General features: G+C 29.6%; 4 protein-coding genes across 7 annotated transcripts; all 4 read right to left on the reverse strand.

Moving 5' to 3' along the window:
• Positions 1-610: 610 nt before the first annotated feature.
• Positions 611-10,425, reverse strand: LOC119682273 (protein late bloomer-like). The gene is made up of 5 exons (XM_038095672.1): positions 10,074-10,425; positions 1,498-1,656; positions 1,261-1,416; positions 916-1,113; positions 611-849 (listed from the first exon to the last, which is right to left on the reverse strand). Exons 1-5 carry the CDS (start codon positions 10,131-10,133, stop codon positions 778-780), a joined length of 645 nt encoding a protein of 214 aa, XP_037951600.1. The 5' UTR covers positions 10,134-10,425; the 3' UTR covers positions 611-777.
• A 2,497-nt stretch (positions 10,426-12,922) lies between these two features.
• On the reverse strand, positions 12,923-15,065 carry LOC119684409 (23 kDa integral membrane protein-like). Of its 3 annotated transcripts, none has more exons than XM_038098452.1 (6): positions 14,977-15,065; positions 14,395-14,462; positions 14,147-14,256; positions 13,926-14,084; positions 13,104-13,292; positions 12,923-13,036 (listed from the first exon to the last, which is right to left on the reverse strand). In XM_038098452.1, exons 2-6 carry the CDS (start codon positions 14,408-14,410, stop codon positions 12,953-12,955), a joined length of 558 nt encoding a protein of 185 aa, XP_037954380.1. In that variant the 5' UTR covers positions 14,411-14,462; positions 14,977-15,065; the 3' UTR covers positions 12,923-12,952. The 3 variants fall into 3 exon arrangements, with proteins under 3 accessions (XP_037954380.1, XP_037954379.1, XP_037954378.1); XM_038098451.1 differs by having other exon boundaries at positions 14,147-14,301; XM_038098450.1 differs by having other exon boundaries at positions 14,147-14,305; positions 14,977-15,027.
• A 1,794-nt stretch (positions 15,066-16,859) lies between these two features.
• On the reverse strand, positions 16,860-17,849 carry LOC119685175. Its single transcript, XM_038099391.1, has 5 exons — positions 17,726-17,849; positions 17,509-17,667; positions 17,282-17,440; positions 17,003-17,194; positions 16,860-16,923 (listed from the first exon to the last, which is right to left on the reverse strand). The coding sequence occupies exons 1-5, from the start codon at positions 17,783-17,785 to the stop codon at positions 16,867-16,869; spliced, it is 627 nt and encodes a 208-aa protein (XP_037955319.1). The 5' UTR covers positions 17,786-17,849; the 3' UTR covers positions 16,860-16,866.
• Positions 17,850-19,229: 1,380 nt separating this feature from the next.
• Positions 19,230-21,823, reverse strand: LOC119685176 (CD63 antigen-like). Of its 2 annotated transcripts, none has more exons than XM_038099392.1 (5): positions 21,584-21,823; positions 21,327-21,485; positions 21,116-21,274; positions 19,497-19,694; positions 19,230-19,417 (listed from the first exon to the last, which is right to left on the reverse strand). In XM_038099392.1, the coding sequence occupies exons 1-5, from the start codon at positions 21,641-21,643 to the stop codon at positions 19,340-19,342; spliced, it is 654 nt and encodes a 217-aa protein (XP_037955320.1). In that variant the 5' UTR covers positions 21,644-21,823; the 3' UTR covers positions 19,230-19,339. The 2 variants fall into 2 exon arrangements, with proteins under 2 accessions (XP_037955320.1, XP_037955321.1); XM_038099393.1 differs by having other exon boundaries at positions 19,329-19,417; positions 19,525-19,694.
• Between the last annotated feature and the right edge of the window lie 220 nt (positions 21,824-22,043).

Here is a 22,043-nt window from a genome sequence, read left to right on the forward strand (position 1 = left end):
TATCGAAAATTTAAGTTAGAGACTGTTAAGAGCACAAATTTATTGTTGAATATAACGGGGATTGGTGAGCAAAGCTCTAGGGGACAGTACCACCCCTAGTCTATTTATAGAAAATATGATAAAACTTACTTACTACATTTTGAATGCGATAGACTAGAGTAAAGCACTTCAAACAATGTGTTTTGTGTTAGAACTAACGCTAACCGCAAAAAAACCACTTAAGCAAGATATCTGTGGTTGTGGAACTTTACTATCTTTCTCCTAATCAAGAGCAAAGTCTGAGAGTTACAGAGAATGTATCTTGAAATCAATTCCCATTCCAGATGAAACCGGCAATCTTTCACTTTACAGAGAGTCTTTTCGCTCAAATGGTAAAACAAATCAAGATATATGGACATGTATTTTACCAGCAATCTCAGTTCAATTCTACTCCGGAGGGAAGTGTCTTTTTAGTCAAAGAGTCAAAGAATCAGAGAACAAATTTAATCCTTTCCTTTTCATAATAACTTAATAAAGCAACTAGCTTGTTAAGTCAAGCTTCTTTTAATATAATTTAAATTCAAACCAAATACAAATATTTTTTTTATTTGGACATTCCTGTAATATTTATTCGAGTTTTTTGAAAGGTACAAGTGACAAGTATAAAATATTAATATTAAATATAATAAAATTAAATAAAATAAATAAATAATTTATTTCTAAAAGTAAATTATACTAAAATTATTTTAAAAAAAGATTTACAAACTTTAAGATAACTTAAGTCCAACAAATCTAATATTAATAACTATATCTCCTTCGCCGATTTGTGTAATGTATAGCTAATACAGTTGCTATAACCAAAATTATAATCTGTAAAAAAAAACATTTTGATAAATATATTCTTCCAAAAAATTTCAGAAATTTTATAATATTTACATCAAACCCAATCAATCCCCATTCATTGTATTTCATTATAATCTCTTCATCGGAGAATGAGTTCTCCACTTTTGCTAAACAACCGGTAATATAAAGATTCAACGGATTTATACAATTATGATCTACACAGCAGCTAGCAGGAGGTAAACGTTGTATAGTAATATAATCCTCTGGAGAATTACGACCACAACAGGAATACTGAAATTAACGGAAATAATTTTTTATTCTTAAATTAATTAAAAGATAACATATATTAATTTTTCGTTTTTATATGGGGTTATGAGAATGTTAGCATTATTATAAGTACCTGTTTTGATAAACCCTTACAAAAATGGTCAAACTTACTGTGGTTTGAATGGTATCCATAGCTCCTGATTTTTTCAATTCCTTTTTCCAGTGATATTCCACACCTTCTAATGCATATTTCTTAAATACATCCGGTTTACTTATTAGCATAAAAACAACGACCAGAATCAGTAGTATCAGTAAAAAGACTATATACTAAAGGAAATGTATATTATTAAATGAATATACTATATATTTATATATGTATGGATATATTAAGGTGATATTCTAACTTACTGTCCATAGAATACGTGGAGACTCACGCAGTGTTCCAAAACAACCGAAAAATGATATTAAAACTAGCACGAGCCCTAAAGCAATGATGCCAATAGCATATATTTGTGGCATAGCGCCCCAACCGAGCGCTCCAAATAATATGACATATATGCCAAGAATCTGAAAAATGAAAGAATGTTAATTATTTTTTCAATAAATTACTTTATAAATAAAGAAAACTTGATTAATCACGAAATTATCTAATGTATCACTAAATTATCTAATATATTGTGTACAGTATTAATTACTTCCGCGTCTACAGAAACTATTGTATTAAGTATGATCACTTCGATCACTTACTAATTTAAAAAATGATTCAATACGTATCATTAATAATTCATTAAAATGCATAAACTTATTATTAAATACTTTTTAAGACAATGACTGCTATTTATTTGTGGGAGGAAACCAGAGTTTAGTGGTCTTTCATTTGGTAAGCCTAGTTGCATCATAAATTATCTATAAGCATACAGTATAATTCGATTATAAATTAAACGTATTTATATGGAAATGTAATAAACTCATCTCAGTAAGACATTATATCATTTATATTTATACAAATTTATTATACATATAGAAAAATAAATAGTTTACAGATATCACTTACACAAAACCTACTCATGAAAACTGAGTCATCGAACAGATCTTAGCAGTGTTCAAACCACAGACTAAATGAGTTAGAATCATTTTAAAAAGAACGTAATAATCAAAAAAAGAATGTCAAAGAACTGCTTAAAGGGCAAATAATTAATTGATAAAGAAATGTGATTCTACCTTTCTTGTTGTTTCTTGTTTAAGAAAGAAACACTTACTTCACAACAAACGTGCCATTCAAAATCTATAGAGATTTGAGAGAAAACTAGAAGCCGGTTAAGTAGTACCAATGAAAGAAATAGTTCTCTAAATCCAAATACTAAATCAGAATAATAAGTCAAACTCATAAAATCTCCAATGAAATATTTGAATCTTCTAATAATATCTATTGGTTTCGTTTTGACAGATCATTCATTGGTCGCTAAGTATACAGACCAAAAAATTGACATAGAATTATTATAACCAAAATTTTAAAACCATCAACAAAGAAGAAGAAGAAGAGACAATAAAAAAATATTTTACAATGTTCAGGCTTAGTCAAATATTTCATTGGGGAACGGACATTCCATATATAGGTCTTAAAGAACTACTCTACGCAATTAACAGCGAAAGTAAACTTTAAACATGTTTTCATAATTTTTATCTCTGAAAGTAGCTACTCAGATATTACAGTGCGTGTCAACTAGACTATGACAACCAGGATTTGGATTCAACTTTATTCTGGTTTAAAAACACGCATTATAAACATTTGAAAAAACTATATTTCAGGAATAGATCCACCATTATATTGTAAAATATGCTTTAAATTTTTTATATCTTAAAATAAAGCACCCTGTAATTTATTTTATTTTATATTATTAATTACATGAATATATAAAAAAATTTGAATTTATCAATGGATAATTTATTAAGTATTAAAGAATTAATATTAATAAATATTAGTGATTTGCATAATAAAAAAGTTAATATTGAGTAAAAATTATAAATGAAGAATAATCAAAAAATTTTAAATTAATTATACGAAATCTTCTAGAAACAAGAAAAAAATTTTGTTCTGGCTTTGCTAAAGCTTTGATACCCTACATGATTACTTAGTTAGTAGTCCATCAGAACTTACATTAAAATTAAGAGTTCATACAATATAACGATTGTATTTAAAGAAAAAAAAGATTAAAATTACAAATAAAATTATTTATATTATTAAATCTGGAGACGAGATTAATATAATTAATAATTTGTTGAAGGTAAATAAATTATAACCTAATTAATAAATCTATTAGATATATTCAAATCTTAGCCCTTTCAGTATTCAATAATGGTGTATAACATGAATTTGGATACTTAAAAAATCAAAACTACAATGGCACATTGACAAAAAAATCTTGTCATATCAGAAGAGTAATACAACGGTCTCATATACAGTGTCTGAAATGATTAGCATAGAATTTTACATTATCCTTTGTTATAAACGAAATCTTATATGGCATGGGGTACCATGATCAAAAACTAATTAACTTGCAATCTTTAAATCTCGCCTTATTATAGTGATAAAATTTTGGTGGTTCTAAACAAAGTTCACTCTTATTAAATACCGAGTATCATTTCAGATGATAAGTTAAAATAAATGACTATATCGAACAATATTATCGAGCTGATAATATATATATATTTTATTTAAAAATCACATGTACGATCTTACAAACTTGAAAAATGAACATTCCAATATATATAGCATTTCATTAATACATCAATCAATCAAAAATTGCTATATTGATGAATCTTACCTAGCTGTAAGAGTATATGGATTAAATGTTCTTTAGATATTCTCTATTGTTTTGCAAACATTTTGCTGTAGGATTTAGCAGTTATGTATGTAGGGTATAAAAATGAGTCTAAGCGGTGTCTTATGTTATTCTCATGTTAAAAATCTTTCAATAGTTTGCTAATTTTGAATAAAAAAAACCTTTGAGATATACGTGGCGAATAAAAACCTGCTACTTTAACCAATTTTTTTACAATAAAAAAATTTATGTTGCATAGAAGGTTGGCAGGAACCATTTTGTTAAAACAAAGATAAAAATAAATAATGTATATATTATTATTAAAATAATAATAGTAGCAAATACTTAATATTACGTCTGTATTTGTATTTAGTCTTAGCCTCCGAAGGCTCTTCAAAGTGCCTTGGTACATCCGCACAAACGACATCTAAGGTCTAAGAGACCTTAGAATAGACCCGATCAAAAAATACATAAGGGACAGAGCTCTGAAGTTATATACGAAAATTGACAGGTTATCCTACTTACCACTATCTAATTTTAGAGTAATCACTCTTCGCACGGGGAGGTACGCAGATCTTAGATCAATCACTGAATAATCATGTAGCTTATAAGGAATACATAAATTAGTCAATGAGATGGGTGGGACCATGTAGTACCCCCAGCTATCAAAGAGTAAAAGTGCCCAGTTGTGCTGACTCGAAAAAAAGGATTAACATACATACATGTACATGTGTTTCAAATATATTATAATAGAATAGGTGATATAAAAAAATTTTTAATTCTACCTACTTTAAATAGAATACCCGAAACAGTGATATATTTATAAAAAAAAATAATATATAAGTAATATCTTTCAATGAGTATTATTAAATCATTTAAGTTCTATATATCTTGATATTTAAACAGTTATAAGATAGATTTTTTCTTGGCAAAATTCAAGGTATTTATTTCTTTTTATTTTCACACAGCAGTGAAGTCGGCCGTTGGAAAAAATTATTTAAACTTATTTTGTTAATTGTAAACTAACAGGCTCAAGCTTTGGTTAGGCTATGAATCTGCCCGTCCGTAAGCCACAGAAAGACCTATTGAAAGATCAAATATGTACTTAAAAAAATTATTTTTCTACATTCTTAAAGGCTTTTGAATATATTATTTAAATATTTTTATATATTTTACATTAGTTTTAATTTGCTTTTAATATTTTGGTACTATATAAAACATAGTAGTGTGGTATTTATTAAACCACACAGAATAATAAAAAAATAATAAAATATAATTTAATTATATTAACGAGCAAGTTTTTAATTTAAAGCTGAGTAATAAAAAAAAGTCTAATAAAATTCATGTTTCTGTTACTAAGCGTAAACACAATTTAGTTAAATTTTAATCACTTTTTGATTTAAATTCGAAATTCATTGATTGTTCACTAAAATACTCGTATATATGCAGAAGACTTCCCTAATCTTTACAAATTGATATGTGATCCTATTCAGATAGCAATCCAAGGTATCTCTAACACATGGTAACTACTTCGCTTATTGCCAAGGCCAATGACAGTTGTTATTTGATAGGCTAACGCACATTCCAACAGATATACTATATACGTAGATACAAACATATAAAAGCATATTTAATTTAATTATATTAAATGAAAAAATAAAAAAGTAATATGTAATTTACCACAAGAATGAAAGCATAAAACACTGAGTAATATAAGCAGTACTCATTTTAAAGATGATATCATCTGCAAGGTAAGTACTGAAAAATGGTAGCACAAAGGCACCCGTACCTTTTTTATTGCCTTTCCATTGTCTCTACTCGGCAGTAATAGCACCACACATAGCTCATGTGGTTGAGGTAATGGTAATGGCAATGGTAATTGCTCGCAAACTACCATATTTACCATACTTGCAAAAATGCTAATTTTTTAATAGAAAATTATTTGGATTCACACACTCGCACGGCAATCTTAAGTAGAAGTTTTTTCTTAGTGATTTGAAAAATTAATGAACTGAAAAATTAAATAACTTAATTCTCTATTTGTAATGATGAGTTTCATTAGTATTTTTATATATAATAATTTTGTTATACAGGGTATTTTTTGCGAACGTTTCGCCTTGTTTGGAAATGATACTTTGGTTTAAGAGTTGAAAACAAGATCCCATGCGATCTAAATATATCTTTTGTCCATATTTTGATTCTTAACACTATACATGTAGGCCATATTTTTATATTACAAGACCAACTAAATGGTGAAGCCAATAGGTGGACATCCACAAATAGATGCTCAATTATTTTGATGTCCATTTCACAAAAACGACAAGCATCAGTGTATCAAACAAATTATTTAAGTGATAACGCAGGTTGCAATGAGCTGTAATCTAACCAGATAATATTCCTAAGTTTGCCGTGCTTGGAGAAAGCATTAGATACTTTCTTCTTCGGGAAGAAAAATCGTTACACTGTTAAGTTAGTGGTCTGCACATACGCCCTCTCATTTCCTCATGTGTGCACTTCCGTGACTTTATGTGAGTCCACAGAAAAGCTCTTGAAAAATTAAGTAAATATGTGCTCGACTCTTGGCTAGGCAATCAACATATTCATGCTCTGGGACCCATTTTAACACTGTAGTATTAAAGTTCTTTAATATATTAAGAAGAGTTAGGCAACCATTTACCATTTTTCGCGATTATTGCTGCTGCCTGAAAGGCTTTTAATGCTATCTTTTATTGTGGGTTCCGTTCATCTTCCTACGAAAACATTCCTTCGCACATATTTCAATGGCATTTGAGTAGATACTTATTTCAATTGATGTTTTTAATCTAGTGCCACTTATTCCTATCACTGTTCTATAGTTTATTTCCACCTATCTTTTAACCACATTTGTCGCCCCAATTTAAAAATAAAAGCATTTGTTCCTTTGACCTCATCGTCGATGATAATGACTTTGAAGTTTTCAAAGAAAATAAGTTTTATGGATAATGTGTCATCTCTCAGTAAAATAGAAATATACGAAGTAAGCTTTCTAGAAGTTTTAGACAACATTTCATATTTCCGCTTTTAAGTTCTGAAATATGTTGCTGTGATGAAACAACTAGAGAACCTTCTTTCTCTATAAGTATAGAAAACGATGGGGAATTTAAAGCCCTTGAGATATTGACACAAATAGGTTGGTTATTCATTTGTTAGATTTTTGATCACCATGCCAGCGTGACATACATGCCAATCGATTTTACTATCGAGCTGAATGTCTAATAAGTCATCCCAAAATGGAACTAAAATCCATTTCCAATATTTATAGTTACAGATTATAGTTACAAATAATGTGCAGTAAATATCGCAAGAACGCTTTACTTACCCTGTACACTGACTCTTAGTAAGAATATGGAATATGTATAACCTACACACTATAAAACATCAAGATTTTTCTTAATTTTGTTTACGATTAAATTTAGATTTATGATTAAATTATATATAATTTTTTTAAGTGGTTACCGATTCTTTGATATAGATTTGATTTAGTGAAACTTTATTTGTTTTTCGTATCATACAACATGTGAATGATATTTTTGTTTCACAATCGTATTACCACATATATATTCCTTTTCTTCTGTACAAAAATTCCTGAGTTTTGTGTACAAGATTAATACGCGCATCCACTTAAATAAAAGGAATGGAAATATTTAGGCAACTTAATGGAAAAAGTAAATAATCTAGTACAAATATATTTATATATATATATATATTGATCGTCTACATATGCAACGCAGGTGACAACATTTCTTTTGTCGTTTCAAAGTGGGAGATATTTAGGGTAACTATAAATACAATATATATTTTTGACAAAACTATTTATGTAAAAACATACTTTCGTGGTGATTTGTTAAAGTCACTGTGATAGATAAGGGGGACGAGAAATTCAAAAATATTAATATTATTCTCAGCTACTATATAAGTATTAGATAACACAATAAATCATTCCCAAATACTTCTAAAATATTATTTAATATTAAAGTTGAATTTTTCGTTAATCAATATCTAAAAGCTATTCTACCCGTGGTGCCCGTGGATTCACGGATACATTTATTGTAGGTAAATGTTTATTTAGATTTCCAAGCTATATTGGAATTAAACGATGACATGAAATTGAGTTATTGAAAATAATGAAACTAGTATTTGAAATGGATTATAGATTGCTGTTTTTCAAATTAAATCAAACTAGAGAATCTTTAGGACACCAATACCATAAAAGAAAAGTTCTAAATAACGAATACTGCTACTGAATACTATTACTTTGGTTTAAAATCTAGAAATGTACTTGCCTCTACATTAATTTTAATTAAAAATATATTATTATTTATTTCTGCTGTAGTAGATGTACTGTTTACCATAGACGTAACGAAAATAACGAAAACAAATACATTTTTTTTTTAATTTAGCAGAACTAATTGATTGTTACATACTGAGTTCCGAAAATACCCCCCGACAAGTCTTTCTGCAAAAACATCTTAACAGAATATATGTTTATACTATGTAGTATATAGAATATATCTAAATATAAAGTAATTAGTTTGAAATTCAGAAACGATTGTTAATATACTTCTTGCTCTCCAAATCTAAAATATTATGTTAATAACTATATCAGTTTATTTTTTACCTATAACGCGTTAGATTTTGGAATCCTTTTCGCGAACTTATATATACATAATTTTACTTATTATATATATATTATTTTCTAAATAAATGTCGCAGTTTAATATAATTTTTTTCTTGATGGAATATTATAACAACTGACTAGGCAAATATGTGGATTCTTTGTTAAACCATTTGGTCTTCTAGTTGAACTTAAGAAAATCCGATAAGTCAACCCTCGCTATATCTTCCGCATTGAGGAAGAAATAATCTATTAGATAATAAAGTTACTCAATCTGTAATCTTAAAGAAAAACTAATCGATTCCACACCATCATGGGAACACCACTCGTTGGAATACAATATCGCTTAGATATTGGCGCAATAGTACACTGCCCCATTAACAGTTTAGTAAGCACACAAACTGGAAGACACATAAATTAGTCAAACAGAAAGGAGGGACTCTATAGAAACTCCCTAGCTAAGAAAGAGTAAAAGTGCCCAGTTGCACTAACTCGAAAAACCTCAATATAAGACATAATTCAAACTGAAAGTTTGCTAAAGTCCAAAAAATCTCTAGTTCTTTTCTTATCTAATATAGGTTTCAGTGTTCTACCGATCTCATAGTTTTTGGTACAAGTCCATAACCTATTTATTATTGCAAATCTGAGTTTACTCTATTTATGTTACTAAACCATACAGACATCACAGTATGTATTGAAGTATCGGAATCAGTCATATCTAAGTAAAGCCTAGGAATTCTGTTTGTAGGATCCAGAAGTGGTGTAATATAATTGATCCTAAATCAAGATTGGATAAGCCACTGCAGTGTGGGTGAACGCAAATCAAGATTGATCAAACTGCTATTATACTTTTTAATCGAATTAGGATTTCTATTTGTAAGATGTAGAGTTTGTGTCATGTGATATGTAATTGACTCAAAATCAACATTGACCAAGTCGTGATCATTTTTTTTAATCATATTTAAAATTTTTAAGTGTTTATAGTTAGCTGATTTTCACGGCTTAGACACCGAAAACTTTAAGTTATGCAATATTATTTAAGTATTCTTTAAATGCAATACTTATGGCTCGTAAAATACGCAGGCTTGTCAGTCTCTGTACTTTTTCAATCCGCTACTAATTGCATTTTGGGTAATGGTCGATCCATATGATTAGAAGTATGTGTACTTGAATATATTAACTTGCTAACATTAGTACTGGAAACATGTGTAAATATTAAAAATAAATATTATATACTAGCAGGTAGTTTGTATTAATAATTTGTACTAATTAATCAGTAAATCAGTAAATAAATATATTTATAAATCTTATAAATATTCACTATATGCATCTAGTTCAGACAGATACATACAGATTTCCATATATAATGAAAAATTTATTTGCTAAAACAATAAACAGATTGATCTGATTTAATATTATCAGATCATTTATAATTTTACATATTAATCTAAAAGTTTCTGTTCTTAATTATTTAAATGATTAATTTTTTATGGTTTTTAATAACTTACCGTGGACAGGATATTGAGTATGCATAGAGTGACTTTCAATGCACCGGTTGCGCAACCCATTTTGTACTATAGTTTTGACTCCGTATACGAAACCTTAACACTTTACTTAATTTTATGTAAAATTATTTAACTTTTGGTCTGAAATGTGTTTCAAAATGCACCGAAGCACGACGAGATAAATTTTTAATAGATATTTCATATACACCACTTGAGTTAGAGAGCGCGTACTTTAGCCCGGAAACTTCAAAAACTAAAAGCTAAAATCTATAGACGCAAATAGATTGAATTTGAGTTCCAAACTGAAAACATGCACAACTTTTAATGGCCACGGTCACGAACAAACTAAATATCTTGACACCAACAAAGCAATATTTGCATTAGCTCAAAAAATATTGTGCGAGTGTAAAATTCATATAAGCAAAGCCAGGCAGATAGACTGACAAACAGACAGACAGACACACAGACACACAACCGCACAGCCAAGGCAGGCATATGTGTGTATCAAATCTATTTTGTATGAAATTACGTATTGTTTATTTTGCTGTATTTTTTTTTTTCATTTAGATTCTTTCTTTTTTTTTATAATTTTTTTCTAATAAGAAGTACAACGTATGAAATCGTTTCGAAAGCAAAGCTGGAAAAAGTTCAGCACTCGTTCGTACTCTGCCAGATGTTTTTGAAATTATTTCTAAGCGCATTACAATTAAATGATTACTTTGCCCATAAACAATCTAGCAATATAAATCTGATTTATAGTTTTGAGTGTGTGCGTTTGTGCTTGCGGTGTGCTCGTGTGCATGTGTGAGTGTTGAGTATTGTTGTTACAAATATGCCACAACGCGGGAAAAAAAGAAACCAGTATTTTTACGTTTGAAAAACCGCGAAACTATCGTTTAGAAAATGTGGGCTTGTATGCTTGTTAGGTTGTTAGGTTGTTAGATTGTTAGATTGTCAGTTTGTTTGTTTATGTCAACATTTAATTTAATATTTGTAGATTTGTATACTTACGTCATAATTACTCATAACTTTATGTCAGCGTCAGCGTCATCATCATCATCGCTTTTTACTCGTTAAATGTGTGGCCGAATATGCTAGCGTTCGTTGCGTGTCGCTGCTTCGTGTGGGTTTCATTGAGAAAAATCTTAACTACATAATTGTGAATATGCAAGAACGAGTAATTAAAAGCAACAAAAATAATAAACCACAGCACATTAATAAAACCCAAAAAAAACAATAGGGAATCAATAAAAGAACGAATTATGACTGACAACTGACGATTTCAAGTTGCTCGTTTCGATTGTTTGAATGGTTGCAGTGGCAGGTCAGACGTTTTACTACCACTTTTCTCGCAAGAAACCTTAAGATATAAAAAGATAAAAACTAAACTCATCCCGTCGAATTTAGATCATTGAATAGATCTTTAATTCTAACCGATGAACAAACTGTCAGCGTAGTGTTTCTTCAAAAATCTTTTGGACCTTCTGGATGCCCGTGGCGGGCAGACACAGCGGAAATGACTGATTGTTTCTACAAGTTTCCACAAGTTCTACAATGAGCATTAATACGCAGTTTCTCTACTTGTGTTTCTATACACCAGTGACAAGAGAGAACTGCAGGAAGACTTGTAGTATTCACGTGGTCCCTTTAAATAAGTTTTACAAAGCTTTGTATGAAAGCCTTGTCAATCTAGAAGTAACACATGAACTAAGTGTCTTCTTTTTTTTATGGGCAAGTTGAAGAAAGTAAAGATAAGTACGGTCTCTAAGCGAAAATAAGCTCATACCCATTTGAATACATCTAGGTACGCACTAAGGCGTGCCAAACCGTCTGATTATTTGTGTTCTTCAAGTCTACTATGTCCAGGAACCTAGATCAGAGTGATGTCAGCAAGTCGGTTATATGTAATATACAAATGTAGGTTTTGTTAGAGATAACATAACAAATTACTGGCTCTTGATAAAGTCTGGATTGACATAACTACTTCAAATGAACAAATATTGTATTTTGTAAAATAATAAGTATAGAATGCTTGTGCTTCTGAGAGTTAACGTAAATAGAACAGACTTAAGATTAAGATTTCAAGCAAGTTTTATATCAATACATTGTTTGAGATTTGTCATTAGGTATAAAATATAACGTCATTTTAATATTTATTACGCCAAAAACTAAATCACAGTACTGTATGTTCTTGAGGTAATTTTCTCACTGGAAAAAGCTCAGTCATAATTTGATGGATATTCGTTTTTAAACTGTTGAGAGTTTGAAGACAGTCCACATAAATGCAAAGATTTATATAATCTAAGCATAAAAGTTTATTAATCATAAATCGCATGTACTTAATGGTCAATTGAGATCATCAAAACGTACGCTTACACATCCGGGAAGTTTTTTGCCCAACAAACCCAAAACATGACGTGGTGTGTGGCTTTTGGCGCCATGCTATTGAAACCAATACCTTCCAAATCCAAATATTCTATTTCACTTCGTAAAAAAATTGACTATCGTGTAACTGCTGCTCTTAAAATTGAAGGTTTAAATTATAACTTTGTCAATTTAAAAAATGTATGAGCCTTTCAAACCTTTAGCTCAAATGCAACGTTTACAATTTAAAATTTTTCAAGAACCGTTTCCCATTTAAAATTCATCATTTCCCAAGCATATTTGTGTCTTAACAATTTGGTGGCGTATGAGTAACACACGCATATTGATACTCATTTCTTCAATCTTTAATTTAAACTTAACGAAGAATTACATTTTTAATATTTAATATTATCAAATAATTAAGTAATTAAATAATTAAATTTTTTATATTAATTCAATTATCATAAATGAATTAACTTTATTTGTACATATATTTATAGTATTCATCGCATTAGAAATTAAGTTTCTTCGACTGCATTACGGCGATATTGTCTACAGAGAAGCACAACTAATATTACTGTACCTACAATCCACCCAATTGTCTAAGAAAGCAGAAAAGAAATTTATTTATTAGGAACTCAAATATAAATATTTAACGAATATAGTTACGTTTGCTATTAAACTTAAATGTTCGGATAATAAAAGGTATTTAAAATATGATCTATATGTTTCATTGACTGCTTTTCGACACCCCGTTTCATAATGAGATGATTTTCCTTTCCCAGTTTGACATGATCCCGGTATTTCACGTAATATTTCAATGTAGTCATGTGGGCCATTTTTACCGCAACAATGAAACTGAAAGAAATTTATTTTATATTTAAGTTAATACTAAAAATTTATATATATGTATTTTGAAATCAATAAATATTATTAAAAAATATGTGACGTAATATCATACGTGATGGAATGTATAATCGTATATTATTGTTTTAGCAGAAAATAAGCAAATTCAATATCTTTTTTTATTTTATTTTTTTATTTTTTTATTTTTTTATCAAGATTTTTAATAATTGAAAAAGTTAAACGGTTTATACAATCTAGCACAGTTAGTAGTTCTGAAAAGATGAGTAATGTTCTTTTAAGTGTTTACTTTCCCAAATCAATTTTAATAAACCTATTAAATTGAAATAGAAGGTCTATGATATAACATAAAGTCATCTTAAGGATATGTCCTAACAAAAATATTATACTAACTGTAATAACTCCTTGGAGGTCACTTTGTAAGAATTATGATTGCTATATTTTTTTTACGAAAAAAGAAATATTTATTCTTTTCTTCTTTTTATAAAATATCCGAATTCAGTTTTCTGTGATAATCATTAGAAAATGAAAATATAACTAGGATAAATTCAAAATTATTGTATTTGCGGAATTAAAATAATTCAGTATTTCAATTTCTTTCAACAAATTACAAATAAATTTACATACATTCCACTGCATTTCATCCATATAACCATCAACTATTAACTGTGTATTCCACATGTCTTCTACGTGATTATAAGCAATCTTCTCAACTTCGTCCTCTTCACTGGCATAACAAATGCCAAGGACTTGTAAAATTAGTACCATTATTCCGAAAGTGCTAAACTAGAAATAAATCAAACTATTTGGTGATATTATAGTGAAAATATATAATATGATTAACTCACAGATATCAAAAAGTAAATGTGTTCTTGGAACATACCATAAGCTCCAATGGTTGTCATAACCAAAATAAAAAATCCCACAACATTTAAAAAATTGAGATAATTCTTTGGAGCTGAAAGTGCACATAAAATAGCCATCGACAATAAGCAAAATCCAGCTGTCTAGGATATATTGTAATTATATACTTATATATATATGCATATATATATATATACATGTGTGTGTATATATTGCATTTATAATTACTTACAGCCATTGAAATACATATTATGAAAATGAAAACCTTTTTAAGAACATACAGCAGCTTCATTTTACTGACTAGAAATAAAAAGAAATCATTTAAAATTTAATTATAAGTTGAAACAATAAATAAAAATATAATAAAACAGTAAATTGAAATAAAAAATATTAAAATTGTCTTCATGGTGGTAAGAAGCATGTCTTTCTTAAGAATACATGTCTCAAGTATAAATCAGTACCATAATAATAGACAAGCAAGGAGCTCTTGGTCCAGGCACCACCAGCAACAGGGTGCAAAATGAATACCAAGACATCATCGACAGATTTCGAAAATAATTTTGTGTTTAAGATATTTTTATCTTAAATTTAGACTTTTGGAATGTTGAAATTATAAATAAAAATTATTCAGATTTTAGTTTTCAAAAGCAATACAATTCCAGAATATTTCAAAAAGGAATTAGTTGAAGGAATAAATTTTATGACGAGATTTCTTTAATATTCATATATTTATTGTGAAAGCTCACAAACAAATTAATAAATAAATATATAAACGAATTAACTAAAAAGTGTGATTAATAATTTAATACTTAACTATTATCTCACATCTTCGTACGATGTATTATTCATTTTGTTCTAATAATCCGCTCGACTGAAATTAATTGATATTAATTCTTATTAAATTTTTCTAATTTGTCTCATATAATAAAATGTTGTTTTTGTTAACTTTTTCAATATATTTTGACACAATTTGCCCAGTTGATAAGATTTAAAACAAAAACAAATATATGATACATATATTTTAAAACAAAAGATCTCATGTTATTTTCAATTATTTCACCAAATTTTACTTTTCATTTTTTGCATTATATTACATATCTTAATTTAATTTATAATTTATTCGATCACTTTATGTAAACTCATCTTCTGAAACCCATCAAAATAGCATGACTGAACTATGTTTAGCTATGTTAAGTGCCTGTTACACTTAACAGTAATGTAACATTTCTAACCATCTGTCTACAGTTTTCTGTTAATTCGATTCAATACGAATATTACGGTTCGATGGCTTATAGTCATAAAAACGTTACTACAATTTATTTTTCAATTATTTAAATAAACATATTAAGTTTTTTTTTAATATAAAATGTAAATTTATTTAATTAAAACCACGTATATTACTTAAGAAATCGAGTTCGAAAAACTTCATTTTCATAGTTTGCATATAGTCTGAGTTTATTGTCACATGTTGCATATATGTTCATAAATCAATCAAATGTTAAGAACAGAAAGCTGATATATAACCAAATTAAGTAAAGCTTCAAACACTACTATTCGCCAGCTAGAAATTGCACAAAGCCAGGCTCTGAGAAGACCTTTCAAGGTACCATGATACATTAGAACGAATGACATCCTCAGGAACCTCAAGATTGATCCGATCAAAAAATACATAAAAGGTAGAGCCCTGAAATTATTTGCGAAAACTGACAAACTTACCAACACCGCGTTATCGAATCTCAGAATGGTGACAAGCTCCTCGGGGAGGTAAAGAAGGGTTTTGAAGATACCTCGAGTTAATAAAGAGTAAAAGTGCTCAAGTGCACTGGCTCAAATAGCTTTAACGTAATAATATGTTGAATATGTAACGTTTATTAATTTGTTAGATTAAATATTCATTTCTGAGAATTTTAGAACATAGTGTTTTAGGTGCTATCAGTTATCAAAACTCTAAATTTAATCATTTCTCCTCTGTCTATATCACTATAGCACCTATTTACGTTTATACTGAGTACCATAGTGTAACATAACCTAACTAAAGAATTTATATTGAAGATGTTGTGAGCTAAAATACTTTTGTTATGGATATGAAGAAGTTTATACAGCAAAATATAGATTCTGAATATTCAGTTTTATTGGCAGTTGAATCATAAAATGATGCCCTGCGCTAATGCACGTACGAAATAGGCTCCTAGGAATGTATGTTCCTACGGAAATGGCAATAAAACACTGTAAAGTAGGTTCTCTACTACTTTTTATTAACGCAACAGGGCTTAAAGACCTACTCTAAGCCCAGAAGGAGGCACAATAGACACGACGGTCGCAGTGTCACATCCCCTAACAATAATAATATGTTGAAAAAGTAAAATACGTTTTTAAGAAGTTTTTAGAGAATCAATTTTAAAATTTGTTATGCTTTTTCAAATTCATCTAATATCCGAAATATGGATCCAAAACATTTAAAGCATAACATTTAAAACCATTCCACAAACAATCGGAAGTATCCTAAAACCAGTAACAAGAAGTTTTTTTTTTTGGAGTATAATGTCATTAATACTAATATTTTGCATATATGTACATATATAAAAATATAAAAAAAAACAGTTTTGTTTATTAATATAATTTATATAAAAAAAAATTTTATAACTATAAGTTTCATTTATGAATAAAAATTTGAAAAAATAAACAATTTTTTGATTTATGAATATCATATACCCCTGTCTATGCGAGAACATAATTTGAAACCAGCCACGGCCGTAATCATCTAAATTTAAATAAAGATTTTAATAATTTTTTAACATATAAGTTATATTTTATTTGTATTGATTATTTTCTATACTTACATTTAGCAGTAACGAAGTAAATTCACTGAATATAATAAAATTTCGAGAGAACAAATATTCGCGTAATGAAGCTTCCTTGCAGCCTAGTTGCTTATAAATGTATGAAACCAGTTCTTCTGAAACACAAGAAACTGGTACTTGCTTGTCATTAAGGATATAATCTTGAAATCCATATATGCCGCAACAGTCCAGCTAAGAACACAAAATATGAAATTAAGTCAAACACTTTTATACACTTTTTTATAAAACTTAATTATAAATATAATATAGTTAATTAACTCTATCTTGAATTTTATGCATAGCTCTTCCCATTAACATATGTCTGTTCCAAAGCTTCAGTACTTTTCTATCCGATTCAACCTCACTTCGATCTTTTATAATTGCATACATAAGGTGATTGATTAGTGTAATTGAAACCACAACCAGGGCGAAACTTGACTATTAAAGTAAGCATTTTGACTTTAAGATTTTTGAATATTATAGAAATTACGTATATTGTTACTCACCAAAACCGTATAGCCAAAGTTGATCTTTATCACGCCATATATTCCAATTAGACTTACAATAACTAGGACAAGACCAGACCACACCATAAAAATAAGTATAGGCGTTTTAGTTGCTACTATCATCTTTTCACTACCATATATAATAACCCCTCCTGTAATCTATTAGGAGAACACTACGTTATAATTTACCACAAATAATTATATTTTCAATACTTACACCTGTTAAAAAGTATCCCAAGATGGCAAGAAGTTTCAAACGGCGTGTTGAAATCTCCATTTTGATGGCAACACCAAATGAGTATTCAATTTAAAATATTTGAATATAATTCTTGTAATTTTAGTTTTTTTAATTGTTTCAAAAGTTATTCAAAATTTATTGAAGCAAAGATGACATCCTTAGTTTGAAAATATTATATACGAAAGCAGTTAAATAAAAACAGGCTGTCTGCAAACTGGCTGAGTTTTATTAAGGGTATTGTCGAATATACTGCCTTAGCTAGAATACAACCATCAGTAAAGAAAATACGTTAGCGGGTTAAAGTTTTATCATTACAAACCAAAAAAATAAAAAAAGCCTACTTAATACTTCGATATTTCGTTGAACTTATCTTACTTACTTACTAACTTATTTGGCCATTACAGTCGTGAGTTGTCCTTGGTCGTGTCGAGAAGCCTCCGCCAACCAACCCGATTAGTGGCTTGCTGTCGCCAGTTGGTAGTACCGAACGCCTCCAAATCATTGGTCACCTGGTCCTTCCACCGAAGATGCGGACGTCCTTTACCGTGTTTTCCAACTGCAGGTACCGAATCAAACACCTTTCTTGCCGGGGTACTTTCTTCCATTCGCACGACATGATCAAGCCAGCGCAGCCGCTAAAATTTTATGCGCTTAACTATGTCAATGTCGCGGTATAGCTCATACATCTTATCCTTTCACCTAAGGCGATACTTCTCGCCAACGCGGAAGGGACCATAGATTTCCGATTTTTCTCTCGAATGCTCCTAATGCCTTCCCATCACTGTTGGTAATTGTCCAAGCGTCTGCACCATACAGCAGGATAGGCATGATAAGAAATTTGTAAAGCATGATTTTTGGTTGTCAAGAGAGGGCTTTATTTCTCAACTGCCCACATAGCCCGAAGTAACATCTGTTGGCAAGAGTGATTGTTGAATCTCTAGGCTGACGTCATTTTTGGTGTTTACGCTGTTTCCTAAATAAACGAAGTCTTTCACAACTTCGAACATGGATCTCAAGGCGCTCAGGAGTTATATTTGTTGACAGAAAAGTGCTTTGTTTTGCCCTCATTTACCACAAGACCTATTTGCTTTGCTTGTTTTTCTATGTTAAAAATGCCGCACTGATGGAGCGGGTGTTCAGAGCAATGATATCAATATCATCGGCATACGCAAGCAGCATCACACTTTTGTAGAATATTGTGCCAGTGTGGTTTAAATCTGCTGCCCATTTGTACGTCCAGATATCACTTATTAGTGTTCACGTTCCCGTCAATACATGTATCATATATTCTGATGTTGTTGGCATTTCTATAGTTCCATTGAGCTGATCATAATGATCAACTGATCAGTGACTGGTGTGGTTATTTCTTAGAATAAATAATTAAAATTTATTTCGATTTTTGTAGAATATTTCTTTGTTTATGTAGAATAATTCATTTACTGTTTAAAAAAATAAAATTTAAACAATAAAACAAACTTTAAAATATTCTTGTATATGTTCATCTTAATTTATTGTTCTCACGGTTAATTTCTATACATATAGTTTAGTTAATTAGATAATATTCGGCACCAAATAATATTCTTTATTTCTCTTTCAAATATCAAAATATAGGTTCTCTTCAGTGTCTTGGAATATAATTGCCAAAATTGCAGCAAAAGTAAACATTACTCCCTAAATAAATAAAGACATACTATTTAAGAAATCTACTTAAAAAAAAAAGACATCGATAATAACAGTTTTTAATATTTACATATATAAATAAAGTATATATACACCACCCGTTCAAATCAGTCGGACCAGTTATATTATAATGAATGTTTTGGATAGCTTCAATGCATCCTTTTTCATAATATACATCCTCGACTGCTTCACTAACACGACAACTATTCGATATAGGACGCATAATTTCTAAGTAATCTTCTTTTCTGTATTTACCACAGCATTTGTACTAAAGTAAAAAAGTAACAATTAATGCATAATTTATCTGTAAAAGTTATCATTTGATATATTTATTGATATTAATAAGATTTTGTAACTTGAAATATATAGGGTTATCTATTTTCTGGTTCTTATCAAGAGTAAATTTTAACAAGATACTGCTTTTCATTTTTATACATTATGTAGACTTTGTCATCACATGTGCAATACAAATCATTTATATGTTCTCAACAAACCATTCTACAGTAGTGTGTTCTTTTAAAATAATTTTCGATGACAGCCAGTTTACAAATTTTCACTTTCAAACCATCGATAATTTGAGAATTTGTATGATCCTCTGTGATACCACACAAAGAAACAAAAAAAATAGGTTTAGTGATAAGAAATCACATGAACTTTAGGACCAAATCACATTACCAAAGCATGAAATTACACATGTCGGACAATTGTTCACGCGAAAAGCCCATAAAACAACTGGTTATGTAGTTTGTAACGTCCTGCTGAAACCACATCTGTCACATAGGTAGGTAGGTTGGAGTGGCGGCCTTGTATCCTAAAAAGCCCACTTGAGCTAAAATGATGGCCCATTGTGGTACCACATTAGTGACTTTGGTATGTATATAGATTTAGCTCAGTATACATTCAACGGCGAACGAAGGTAACGACTCCCCTATTAGGTAAAGAAAAACCAACCTGACAGTTTTATAAACTTGGCTAGGTCCCTAACATTACAGGATGACAGCTCAGTCAGATCGGTGAGAAAAGTGGATCCTAAGATTTTTAATCTTCTTCTAGGACACTGAGATATGAAATGGAGTACGGTTTTCTCCTCGTGCTCAGAGCCACAACCTCGACAAATATCATTAAAGGGAAGACCCAGTCTCATAGCATGCCTTCCTATTACACAGTGTCCCGTCAGCACAAATACCATAGTGCTGAGCAGGTTCCGTCTTAGTTGAAGTAGCTGACTAGTTCTTTGTTGTCTAAATTAGACCAAGTCATCCTAGAAATCTGACATTGAGGTTCGTCAGCCCATGCTCAAGTATTTTTGTTTAATTGCCAGTTTAACTGTAGAAAGGAGAACGCCTATATCTAAGAAGTTAATATCTGCCACATACATATCTTTAAATTCATGCCAAAACAAAGTTTGCAATCATGTTGCCTATTATTTTTTTAATTCAAATGAGTTTTGGTGAATGCAAAGCTATCTATCTTTTGTTAGTTTATTGTGAAATTGTAGACTTTCACCACTCCAAATGTGTCAATCATGTTTACGAACGAAATTCGATACGAAAAAGTAATAAGTGGTCACAATTTTGACACGTTCAGCAAAACGTTAAGCGATCAATTAATATATGTCTCTATGAAAGATATCACTGATATAGTGCTACCAAAGCAGAAACGTCATACTAATAATATTTTATTACTAACCATCGTCTGCGGTACATCCATGGCTCCAGGTGCTGTAATTTCCTGCTCCCAAAGAGATTTAATAGCTTTTTCCGCTAGGGTATCAAAATTATAACCCATCATTAACAGCGCTATATTTATTAGCTGCATTATTATCATTATGCATAAAGCAACTGTAAACTATTTAAATATTAAACATAATTTAAAAATAAAAAGGATTAACTCAATTTACCGTTGACATCAAGCAAAAACTTTTGTTACAAACACCGCATATACCAAAACAGGATACACCAAAGGTGATGATACCTGCAAAAAACATGATATAAGCCACAGTCGTCGGGTATGCACTAATGCTTTTTGTAGCGAAAATAATTTCACTTAGGGCTGTAATCTAGTTAGAACAATAAAAAAATATGCGCATTACAATAAATAATGTTACAATAATGTAATTTAGAAAATTGTTTGAATAATAATATTTGAAATACTTACTCCCATGAAAATGCTTAGCACTGATACGATACATTTCAAAGCAAATATTTTCCAAGCCATTTTTCTATATTAGAACGAAATTATTTCTAATGATTTCAACAGTTTCAAAAAATACTAGAATATATAATAAATAAACGAAGCGCATTGGCAGTTTTAGAACTATCAGTGTCCTGCGAATGAGGCTCTCTGACGATCTTTAATTACTACCAAAACACTGGATATTTTCATACTCAATAAAAACTTTACTGTCATTTTGGATTAAATTAAATTTAAATTATTAATCAGCTATACCGATTTTTGTTCAAATAATTCGAGTATACTTTTCAAGACGAAAAGTTGTTGGGTTTAAAGCAATTTTCCTTCAAATCGTACAATTTAGCAGACTCGATGAACTATTTAAGTTTATGTTTACAAACAGAGTGCACGAAATATATTAAATAGTCTTCATAGTTTTTGTTCC

The sequence above is a fragment of the Teleopsis dalmanni genome, chromosome 2 (assembly GCF_002237135.1).
Source record: "Teleopsis dalmanni isolate 2A chromosome 2, ASM223713v2, whole genome shotgun sequence".
Lineage (NCBI taxonomy): Eukaryota > Metazoa > Arthropoda > Insecta > Diptera > Diopsidae > Teleopsis > Teleopsis dalmanni.

Excerpts from the sequence above, each read along its gene's own strand:
- LOC119682273 (XM_038095672.1), bottom strand. The coding sequence starts at position 10,133 with ATGGGTTGCGCAACCGGTGCATTGAAAGTCACTCTATGCATACTCAAT. Across the intron at positions 1,657-10,073 it reads TACTCAATATCCTGTCCACG|ATTCTTGGCATATATGTCAT; the intron begins GTAAGTTATTAA and ends TTCATTTTTCAG. Across the intron at positions 1,114-1,260 it reads TGGATACCATTCAAACCACA|TATTCCTGTTGTGGTCGTAA; the intron begins GTAAGTTTGACC and ends CGTTAATTTCAG.
- LOC119684409 (XM_038098450.1), bottom strand. The coding sequence starts at position 14,454 with ATGAAGCTGCTGTATGTTCTTAAAAAGGTTTTCATTTTCATAATATGT. Across the intron at positions 14,085-14,146 it reads ACATTTACTTTTTGATATCT|TTTAGCACTTTCGGAATAAT; the intron begins GTGAGTTAATCA and ends ATTTATTTCTAG. Across the intron at positions 13,293-13,925 it reads TGGATGAAATGCAGTGGAAT|TTTCATTGTTGCGGTAAAAA; the intron begins GTATGTAAATTT and ends AATTTCTTTCAG.
- LOC119685175 (XM_038099391.1), bottom strand. The coding sequence starts at position 17,785 with ATGGAGATTTCAACACGCCGTTTGAAACTTCTTGCCATCTTGGGATAC. Across the intron at positions 17,195-17,281 it reads TGCATAAAATTCAAGATAGA|CTGGACTGTTGCGGCATATA; the intron begins GTTAATTAACTA and ends TTGTGTTCTTAG. Across the intron at positions 16,924-17,002 it reads TTACTTCGTTACTGCTAAAT|ATGATTACGGCCGTGGCTGG; the intron begins GTAAGTATAGAA and ends ATTTAAATTTAG.
- LOC119685176 (XM_038099392.1), bottom strand. The coding sequence starts at position 21,643 with ATGGCTTGGAAAATATTTGCTTTGAAATGTATCGTATCAGTGCTAAGC. Across the intron at positions 21,486-21,583 it reads TGCTAAGCATTTTCATGGGA|ATTACAGCCCTAAGTGAAAT; the intron begins GTAAGTATTTCA and ends TGTTCTAACTAG. Across the intron at positions 21,275-21,326 it reads GTTTTTGCTTGATGTCAACG|TTTACAGTTGCTTTATGCAT; the intron begins GTAAATTGAGTT and ends ATATTTAAATAG.